This window comes from Rana temporaria (genome assembly GCF_905171775.1).
Source record: "Rana temporaria chromosome 2 unlocalized genomic scaffold, aRanTem1.1 chr2f, whole genome shotgun sequence".
Classification (NCBI taxonomy): Eukaryota; Metazoa; Chordata; class Amphibia; order Anura; family Ranidae; genus Rana; species Rana temporaria.
This window is the reverse complement of record NW_024404411.1, coordinates 268,365-279,371: the sequence shown is the minus strand read 5'-3', so window position 1 is coordinate 279,371 and position 11,007 is coordinate 268,365. Positions and strand designations below refer to the sequence as shown.

Below are 11,007 nucleotides of genomic sequence, written 5' to 3'. Positions count from 1 at the left end.
ATGTCGGCGGCAGCGTTCACACACAGCGCGGGAAGCGGGGATCGGCTCAGAAACAGCGCAGGAGAAGCAGGGAGGACACCACCGAGGCCGCAGACGGACAACTAGGCCGCCGATGGATACCGATGGACGCCGGGCAAGACACCGACGAGGGGTATTTAAACTGTAAGTATTTTCTTTTTTCCTCAAATTTCCCTTCTAGGTTGGGGGTGCGCGCTATACGGCGGTGCGCGCTTTACCCCGATAAATACAGTATGTGTTATTTCGGTAATTCGGAAAAAAGTCGAATTTGTTCCAACCGTATAGATGCGGTATTCGTTATTTAGAACATTCATAAATTCGGATACATTTGTATTTGTTACGTTCAATAACAGGAAGCCACATTTGAAAGGAAATTCCAATACCTATCATTTTAATAGTTTATAACTGTTATTATTATTATTATTATTATTATTATTATTATTATTATTATTATTATTATTATTAATAAATAATAATAATAATTAAAGAAAATATAATAATGGTTAATAATTTGATAAATTCACTAACAGCCAAATATGAAAGGACATTTCAATACCTATAATTTAATAAAAAAAAAAAAAAAACGAATAATGGTTAATATTTTGTTATATTCACTAACAACCAAATTTGAAAGGAAATTCCAATACCTATAATTTAATAGTTTATAACTGTTATTAGAGTCATTATTATTATTATTATTATTATTATTATTATTATTATTATTATTATTATTATTAATAATAATATTAATAATAATAAAAAAAAACTATAATAATGGTTAATAATTTGTTACATTCACTAACAGCCAAATTTGAAAGGAAATTCTAATACCTATAATTGTAAAAGTTATTAATAAAACTATAATAACAGTTCTAAACTATTATAATTATAGGTATTGGAACTTCCGTTCAAATTTGGCAGTTAGTGAATGTAACAAATTATTATAGTTTTTTTGTATTATTATTATTATTATTATTATTATTATTATTATTATTATTATTATTATTAATAAATAATAATAAAAACTATAATAATGGTTAATGATTTGTTACATTCACCAACAGCCAAATTTGAAAGGAAATTCCAATACCTATAATTTTATAGTTTAGAACTGTTATTATAGTTATTATTATTATTATTATTATTATTATTATTAATAATAATAATAATAATAATAATAATAATGATAATAATAATAATAAATAATAACACTAAAAACTATAATAATGATTAATAATTTGTTACGTTCACTAACAGCCACATTTTAAAGGAAATTCCAATACCTATAATTTAATAGTTTATAACTGTTATTAGAGTTATTATTATTATTATTATTATTATTATTATTATTATTATTATTAATAATAATAATAATAATAATAATAATAATAATAATAATAATAATATTAATAATAATAATAAAAAAAACTATAATAATGGTTAATAATTTATTACATTCACTAACAGCCAAATTTGAAAGGAAATTCCAATACTTATAATTGTAAAAGTTAATAATAAAACTATAATAACAGTTCTAAACTATTACAATTATAGGTATTGGAACTTCCGTTCAAATTTGGCTGTTAGTGAATGTAACAAATTATTATAGTTTTTTTAATTATTATTATTATTATTAATACTAATAATAATAAAACTATAATAACAGTTATAATTATTATTATTATTATTATTATTATTATTATTATTATTATTATTATTATTATTATTATTAATAATAATAATAATAATAATAATAATAATAATAATAATAATAATAATAATAATAAATAATAATACTAAAAACTAAAATAATGATTAATAATTGGTTACGTTCACTAACAGCCAAATTTTAAAGGAAATTCCAATACCTATAATTTGATAGTTTAGAACTGTTATTATAGTTTTATTATTATTATTATTATTATTATTATTATTATTATTATTATTATTATTATTTATTAATAATAATAATAAAAAAATATAATAATGGTTAATAAACGTAATAGGTAAAGTATACTATAAATTATCCAAATGTTTTTTCGTATTTAAAAATCTACGGATTTTTGTTCTTATTTTCAAACTTTCGAGTTTTCGTTCTTATTTTAGGTTTCGAATTTTCATTCTTTTCGGAAAATAATGACCACATAATAATAATTAGACCTCTATGTCCCACCAGTCCCTGAAATAGAACTGCACAGATCTCCAGGACAGGGAAAACAGGTCCTCCTCGGGGACCGGCCGTGGCCCCGGCTCTCTCCTATGACCACAACGTACCGATATATAAATACATCACCTCCTGCAGCACGTGGAAGGCTCAGTCTCACCCGGGACACATGGCAGGCTCCGATGATCGGGGCGGATGGACTCGGTGAGATATCGGTAAGTCATTTCTCATCTATACAGTAGATGGTATTGTGAATATAGCGCCCCCTTCTGTCCTCCTCAGTTCTTAGTGCAGACCCATCTATCTGTACAGATACAGTATCTGACAAAAGTAAGTACACCCCTCAGTTACACATTTGTGTAAATCTTTTTATGTGACAACACTGAAGAAATTACACTTTGTATCTACAATGCTGTGTAGTGAATGTACAGCTTGTACAACAAATAACTCAACACACAGCCATTAATGTCTAAACCGCTGGCAACAAAAGTCAGGACACCCCTAAGTGAAAAACTCCAAATTGGGCCCAAAGTGTCAATATTTTGTGTGGCCGCCATTATTTTTAACCCTCTTAGACATGGAGGTCACCAGAGCTATACAGGTTTCCACTGGAGTCCTCTTCCCCTCCCCATGATGACATCACAGAGCTGGTGGATGTTGGAGACCTTGTGCTCCTCCACCTTCCGTTTGAGGATCCCCCACAGATGACCAATAGGGTTTAGGTCTGGAGACATGATTGGCCAGTCCATCACCTTTACCCTCAGCTTCTTTAGCAAGGCAGTGGTGGTCTTGGAGGTGTGTTTGGGGTGGTTATCATGTTGGAATACTACCCTGTGGTCCAGTCTCTGAAGGGAGGGGATCATGCTCTGCTTCAGTAGGTCACAGTACATGTTGGCATTCATGGTTCCCTCAATGATCTGTAGCCCCCCCAGTGCCGGCAGCACTCATGCAGCCCCAGACCATGACCCTCCCCCCACCATGCCTGACTGTAGACAAGACACACTTGTCTTTGTCCTCCTCACCTGGTTGCCGCCACACACACCTGACACCATCTGACACCAAATACCTTTATCTTGTCTCATCAGACCACAGGACACGGTTCCAGTAATCCATGTCCTCAGTCTGCTTGTCTTCAGCAAACTGTTTGCGGCTCTTTCTTGTGCATCATCTTTAGAAGAGGCTTTCTTCTGGGATGACGCCATGCAGACCAATTTGATGTAGTGTGCGGCGTATGGTCTGAGCACTGACAAGCTGACCCCTCCCCCACCCCTCCCCCTCTGCAGCAATGCTGGCAGCACTCATACGTTTATTTCCCAAAGAGAACCTCTGGATATGACGCTGAGCACGTGACCTCAACTTCTTTGGTGTATAATGATTTTCTTTCCCGACAGAATCTTAGCTCAAACTTGACTTGCATACACAAGGTCACACCAAATTCCGACCATCAAGAACGCGGTGAAGTGGAACACTACAACGAGCCGAGAAAAATGAAGTTCAATGATTCCGAGCATGCGTCAAATTGATTCAGAGCATGTGTATTTTTTTTGCGTGTCGGAATTGCACACAGATGATCGGAATTTTTCTTGTCGGAAAATTTGAGAACAAGCAATTCCAATGGTGAATATACACGGTCGGAAATTTCTGACCAAAAGCTCACATCGGACTTTTCTTGTCGGAATTTCCGATCGTGTATAGCCCCTCTATATGGCTAGACTGTGAAAAAGCTTAATGCATGTGGTTTTCCCCATACTCAGGAGGAGTAGCAGAAATAGAAATAGTGAAATTCTAAGTATGCCTATGCTGTGTGTGAGAAATATCATTAATATGACTTTGTGTCATAATTTTCCAAAAACGTGGCAACAATGGTCTTGAAAAGACTTACCATACCCATAATTAAATATGTTGGTGGGGCAACTTTGTAAAATGTGATCATTGTATGGGTGCTTCCAAAAAGGTGTTCCTTGTATTTTGGGCCTCTCTATGTCTAGACTATGAAAAAATAAAATAAAGCATGTGGTATCCTCATACTCGGAAGGAATAGCAGAATGTGTTTAGGGGTGTTCTTCTAAGTAGACCAATGACAGGTGTGAGAAATACCTTATTAAAATGACAACTTTGTGGGAAAAAATATAATAATTACACATTTTACCAAGACTTGTACCAAAAAAAATGAAGTCTTCAAAAGACTTTCCATGCCTCTTAGAATATACCTTGGGGTGTTTGGTTTCCAAGGTGGTCATTTTGTGGGTGTCTCCACTGTCCTTTGTTTCAGGGCCTCCAACAATGCAGTGGTCAGTCAGGAAATTAGATACATAATTTATGCCACTAGAAGGTGCTCCTTGGATTTTGGTCCCCTCTATATGGCTAGACTGTGAAAAAGCCTAAAGCATGTGGTTTTCCCATACTCAGGAGGAGTAGCAGACAGTGTTTTGGAGTGAAATTCTAAGTATGCCTATGCCGTGTGTGAGAAATATCATTAATTTTCCAAAAACGTGGCAAAAATGCTCTTGAAAAGACTCACCATGCCCATAATTAAATATGTTGGTGAGGCTACTTTGTAAAATGTGATCATTGTTTTGGTGTTTCCACTATCCTGGTGCTCCAGGTCCTCAATGAATGTGATTGGTAGCCAGGAAATAAGATGTAGAAGTTATGTCTCTAGAAATCCCAAAAGTGCTCCTTGGATTTTGGGCTCCTCTGTGCATCCAGGCTGTGAAAGAGTCCCACACATGTGGCATCCCCACACTCAAGAGGAGTAGCTGGATGTTTTTTTGGGGTACAATTACAATTATGCCTCTGCTGTGTGTGAGAAATATCATTAATATGACAACTTTCTGCAACAGAAAATCAATTTATAATTTATTTTATTAATTTAAAAAAAAACATGTGGCAAAAAATATGGTCTTTAAAAGACTCGCCATGCCCATAATAAAATATGTTGGAAAGGCAACTTTGTAAAATGTGGTCATTTTGTGGATTTTTCCACTGTACTAGTGCTCCAGGACCTCAATAATTATGATTGGTAGTCAGGAAATTCGATTTATGCGCCTAGAATCCCTAAAGGTGCTCCTTGGATTTTGGGCTCCTCTATGGATCAATGCTGTCACGTACCGTATGGTAGAGCCTGACGAGCAGAGGAAGCCTCTCATACCTCTCCGGTTCAAGGGCCACTGAGTTTGCAACAGCGGCCACAAGAGCACAGTGGGGTAGGAGTGCCTGAGATGTTCTCCATAGCAGGAGGACACTTGTAGCAGCCGGCAGCCGTATTGGAGCTGTGGTTGGTTGCTGTGGGGGCAGGCACTTGTGGATGCAGGGATGCTGTGGATGCAGGAAGGTTGCCGGTGCCGGGTACCGTGGAAGCAGGTACTTTGAGGCTGAAGCAAGGTGCAGAGTGAGACAAGCCGGGTCAGATACAGAGGAATCAAGGTACATCAGAGATAACACTTAAGAGTGGTCAAGTTCAGGCAGAATTTTGGCAACAGGGAAATCCAGAGGTAAGACAGAAGAAAGGTCAAGCAAGCCAAGGTCAGGAATGGAGAGAATCAGAGTAGTCGGGAAGCCAGGTAATGATCAGATCGAGGATAGGCACTGGGAACAGGATACAGGGGGGAACTGCAGATCAGACAGCAAAGGGGTATCATCATACCCAGGAGGAGTAGCAGAATGTATTTGGGGTGTAATAATAAGTATGCCTATGCTGTGTGTGAGCAATTTCTGAAAATGAAAACTTTGTGAAATAAAATTAAATGTTACTATCTACATTTTCCCAAAATTGTAGAAAAATATTACAAATTCAAAACACGCGCCATGCCTCTTACTGAATACCTTGGAGTCTCTTTTTTCCAAAAAGGGGTTATTTGGGAAATATTTGTACTGGGGATGACTGGGGGGTATTTTTATCCTCCTGGCATTTCCGGGCCTCATGAAATGAGATCGGCCTCCTCGATCCTTTGCCATAGCCCCCCTAAGTACCTCCTGACATGTGTCCTCGATCTTTGGACCTAGGTACACCCCTGACATTTGTCCTTGATCCTTTGACATAGCCCCCTAAGTATGCCCTGACATGTGTCCTCGATCCATGGACATAGCCCCTATGTACCCCCCTGCCACCAGTTTCCTTGATCCTTGGCCCCCTAGGTACCACATATGATGCAGGGGGAGGGGGACAGAGAGCCGGAGCATTGTGTGTATAAGGCAGCAGTGTGATCAAGGGGGAGGGGCAGAGAGCTGGAGCATTGTGTGCATAAGGCCAGCAGTGTGATCCAGGGAGGGGGGAGAGAGCCGTAGCATTGTGTGTATAAGGCCAGCAGTGTGATCCAGGGGGAGGGGGCAAAGAGCCCAAGCATTGTGTGTTTAAGGCAGCAGTGTGATTCAGGGGGAGGGAGCAAAGAGCCGGAGCATTGTGTGTATAAGGCAGCAGTGTGATCCGGGGAGGGGGGAGAGAGCCATAGCATTATGTGTATAAGGCAGCAGTGTGATCCAGGGGGAGGGGGAAAAGAGCTGGAGCATTGTGTGTACAAGACACAAGTGTGATCCAGGGGGAGGGAGGTAGAGAGCTGGAGCATTGTGTGTATAAGGTAGAAGTGTGATCCAGGGGAGGGGGAAAAGAGCTGGAGCATTGTGTGTACAAGGCACAAGTGTGATCCAGGGGGAGGGGGTAGAGAGCTGGAGCATTGTGTGTATAAGGCAGCAGTGTAATCCAATGGGGAGGGGGCAAAAAGCTGGAGCATTGTGTGTAAAAGGGAGCAGTGTATTGTAGGGGAATGGGGCAGAGAGCTGAAGCATTGTGTGTATAAGGCAGCAGTGTGATGCAGGGTGAGGGGGGCAAAGAGCCGTAGCATTGTGATTTATAAGGCAGCAGTGTGATCTAGGGGGAGGGGGCAGAGAGCCAGTGCATTGTGTGTTTAACCACTTAAGGACCGCCTAACGCCAATATACATCGGCAGAATGACACGGCTGGGCACAATCACGTACCTGTATGTGATTGTATAATGCCCAGCCATGGGTCGCGGGCGCGCGCCCGTGACCCGGTCCAAAGCTCTGTGACCGCAGCCCCGATCGCCGCTGGAGTCCCGCGATCGGTCCCCGGAGCTGAAGAACGGGGAGAGCTGTGTGTAAACAAACCTTCCCCGTTCTTCACTGTGGCGCTGTCATCGATCGTGTGTTCCCTTATATAGGGAATCACAATCGATGACGTCACACCTACAGCCACACCCCCCTACAGTTGTAAACACAGATGAGGTCACACATAACCCCATCAGCGCCCCCTTGTGGTTAACTCCCAAACTGCAATTGTCATTTTCACAGTAATCGGTGCATTTTGCTGTGAAAATGACAATGGTCCCAAAAATGTGTCAAAATTGTCCGAAGTGTCCACCATAATGTCGCAGTCATGAAAAAAAATCGCTGATCGCCGCCATTAGTAGTAAAAAAAATAATTAATAAAAATGCAATAAAACTATCCCCTATTTTGTAAACGCTATAAATTTTGCGCAAATCAACCGATAAACACTTATTGCGATTTTTTTTACCAAAAATAGGTAGAAGAATACGTATCGGCCTAAACTGAGGAAAAAAATTGTTTTTTTATATATTTTTGGGGATATTTATTATAGCAAATAGTAAAAAATATAGCATTTTTTTCAAAATTGACGCTCTATTTTTGTTTATAGCGCAAAAAATAAAAACCGCAGAGGTGATCAAATACAACCAAAAGAAAGCTCTATTTGTGGGAAAAAAAGGACGTCAATTTTGTTTGGGAGCCACGTCGCACGACCGCGCAATTGTCAGTTAAAGCAACGCAGTACCGAATCGCAAAAAGGGGCCTGGTCCTTTAGCTACATTTTGGTCCGGGTCTTAAGTGGTTAAGGCAGCAGTGTGATCCAGGGGGTATCAGAAAGCCAGAACATTGTGTGTATAATGCCCCGTACACACCATCACTTTATGTGATGAAAAAAAACGACACTTTCTGTGAAGTAAAAAATGACGTTTTTGAAACTTCAATTTTCAAAGACGAAGTTGCCTACACACCATCGTTTTTCTCACAATGTTCTTGCAAAGTGAGGTTACGTTCCACCACGTTTTACCATTGAAGTAGCTTCTGGGCATGCGTGGATGAAAAAACGTCTTAGAAAACGACGTTTTTTGCTACACACGGTCAATTTCTGTGAAGTAAAAAGTGCACTTTTGAAAAACGACACATAAAATTGAAGCATGCTTCAATTTTTTTTGGTCGTTTTTTACAAGACATAAAACGACGTTTTCCCCCACACACAGTCAATTAAAGTGACGTTTTTAAAAACGTCATTTTTTTTCATCACATAAAGTGATGGTGTGTACGCGGCATAAGGCATGTAAAACTCATATTAGTGGTCCACGGGATTCAAAATTGTGAGTATTTTTCCTACTACTGATACCAACATTGGGGCATAATTTTCATCCCACAGATGTCAGGGTGGTCTTTCTTCCACTGATACAGGCACATTCTTCTATCCACTCACCACTAATGATGGAGCATTATCTCCCCCTACTTCCCCCTAGTCTTACCTTTCCACTTACTCATCACTGACTCTGGGGCATTCTCTGAAAACATGCCTAATACTGCGCCCGCGACCCACGGCTGGGTACTAGTACAGGACGTACCTGTACGTGCATGTGCCCAGCCGTGCCATTCTGCTGACGTAAATGTGCAGGAGGCGGTCCTTAAGTGGTTAATGAATTCTTAAGGAATAAGCTACAAGAAGCTTAAGCCAACTAAAACAAAAAAACAAATCTGTGCCCCCAGCCCCCCCTCCCAACACTTACCTGAGTCCTCTGTATTGATGCAGTGCATTGCCAGGCTTCAGTTCCATTGGCTCCTGCTGCTGTCAATCAAATTATGTGAAGAGGGTTCGGGGCAGGGCTAAGCCATGCTTTGTGTGTTTATAGACACACACATCAAAGTTCCAGATTGAGTCCTCATGTGTGCCCACCATATCAAGCCTTTTGCTATGGGGGGGCACACCAAGAAGAGGAAGAGCCAAGAATGCCGGTGGGGGACCCCAAAAGAGGAGGTTCAGGGGCTGCTTCCCCACGCAATACTATAAGGTACCTGTGGTAGGTAGTGTCTGAAGCAGAGCTTGTGTGCTGAGGATTCAGAGAAAACGTAGTCAGACAGGTCAGGTCGGCAACAGATCAGGCAAAGCGGTACACGACCAAGATCCAGAGAGTGGTCAGGCAGGCAGAGGTCATACACAAGCTGGTGGCGAAGTACAAAATCAGCAGGCTAGAGAGTAGTCAGGAATTTAGAGTCATAAAGCTATCACAACACCAAGGGATCTAGTCCACACAAACGGGCACTGAGCGACAGGAAGGGCTGCTTTGATTGTAGATTGTTCACAGCTGGCAGCAGGTGGGGCTAGTGAGTCCAAGGCAATGCATCAAACTGAGAGAACATTGCCATAACTCCAGAGCTTCTCCGTGGCACAACAAGTAGGGCAGCTGTGGGACCAGGAACATCCCGTTTCGAAGATACCCAGGTACATGACATGCACAGAGTACGTAAGTAAGTATATAGTATACAGAGTAGGTATGTATGTTTGTTATTTTTTTAAAAGAGCCTTTACAATCAGTTTAAGATAACATCTGAGTCAATATTTCATATTTTTCCAATTTCATTTTCAGCAAAGATTGGTGCGATGTCGGGGGAAAATGAGACCTTCTACCAGCCAAAGAACTTCATTTTAATAGGAATCCCAGGCTTGGAAGTAGCCCACTTCTGGATCTCCATTCTTATGGTCGTCATGTACGTCCTGACCATCCTAGGAAACTGTGCCATACTTGCCATCATTATGCCAAAAGAGACCTTCCACAAGCCCATGTACCTCTTCCTCTCTATGATGGCCATCATTGACCTTGTGGCATCCGCCACCACCACCCCCAAGATCCTTTGCATCTTCTGGTTCAACGATAAAGAGATCGACTTTGGCGCCTGCTTGCTCCAGCTCTTCTTAATCCACGCCCTCTCCATGATGGAGTCCACCATTCTTTTGGCGATGGCTTTTGACCGTTATGTTGCCATCTGCCATCCTCTGAGGTACACCTCGATCTTGACTAACGCCATCATCGCCAAGATTGGGGTCTTAGCAATAATTCGAGGATCGTTCTTGATGGCTCCGGCTCCTTTCCTGATACGGAGATTGTCTTACTGTCAGAACAATGTCATCTATCACACCTACTGTGAACATATGGCTGTAGTAAAGATTGCCTGCACCGATACCACCATCAACCAGGTGTACGGCCTCACAGTGGCCCTTCTGGTAATTGCTGTGGATATTGTTTGTATAGCTGTGTCGTACGGTGCCATATTCAGGACGGTCTTCAGGCTGTCTTCCAGCGAAGCTCGTCGCAAGGCCTTGGGCACATGTGGACCTCATATCTGTGTCATCCTGATCTCCTACATCCCGGCTCTCTTCTCCTTCTTTACTCACAGGTTTGGACACAACATCCCTCTCTATGTTCATATTACTCTTGCCAACCTCTACATTCTCATCCCACCCATGTGCAATCCCATGATCTACGGGGCCAGGACTAAGGAGATCCGGAGAAGGGTAGTTGTGATATTTCGGCAGCAAGGTTAAACTGAGGTTTACTCCTTTTTTATTCATCAATGGCCAGATTCACCCGTGTAGGAACATTAAGCAGACACCAGAAAATGCAAATGTATCCAGTGCTACCTATGGTTTTACAATATTACCCAGCAGTGGCGGCTGCCGGCTGGTGCTCCAAATTTTTTGGGGGGCGCAAACAAACTGAAAAAAAAACATAAATTGCAGCCACTGTGCCCA

General features: G+C 40.8%; 1 protein-coding gene across 2 annotated transcripts; it reads left to right on the top strand.

Annotated features, from left to right (window-relative positions):
- LOC120921585 (putative olfactory receptor 52P1) lies at nt 1-10,800 on the top strand. 2 transcript variants are annotated; one of them, XM_040334088.1, is made up of 2 exons: nt 1-27; nt 9,895-10,800. In XM_040334088.1, the coding sequence occupies exons 1-2, from the start codon at nt 1-3 to the stop codon at nt 10,798-10,800; spliced, it is 933 nt and encodes a 310-aa protein (XP_040190022.1). The 2 variants fall into 2 exon arrangements, with proteins under 2 accessions (XP_040190022.1, XP_040190021.1); XM_040334087.1 differs by lacking the exon at nt 1-27 and having other exon boundaries at nt 9,859-10,800.
- Nucleotides 10,801-11,007: the final 207 nt, after the last annotated feature.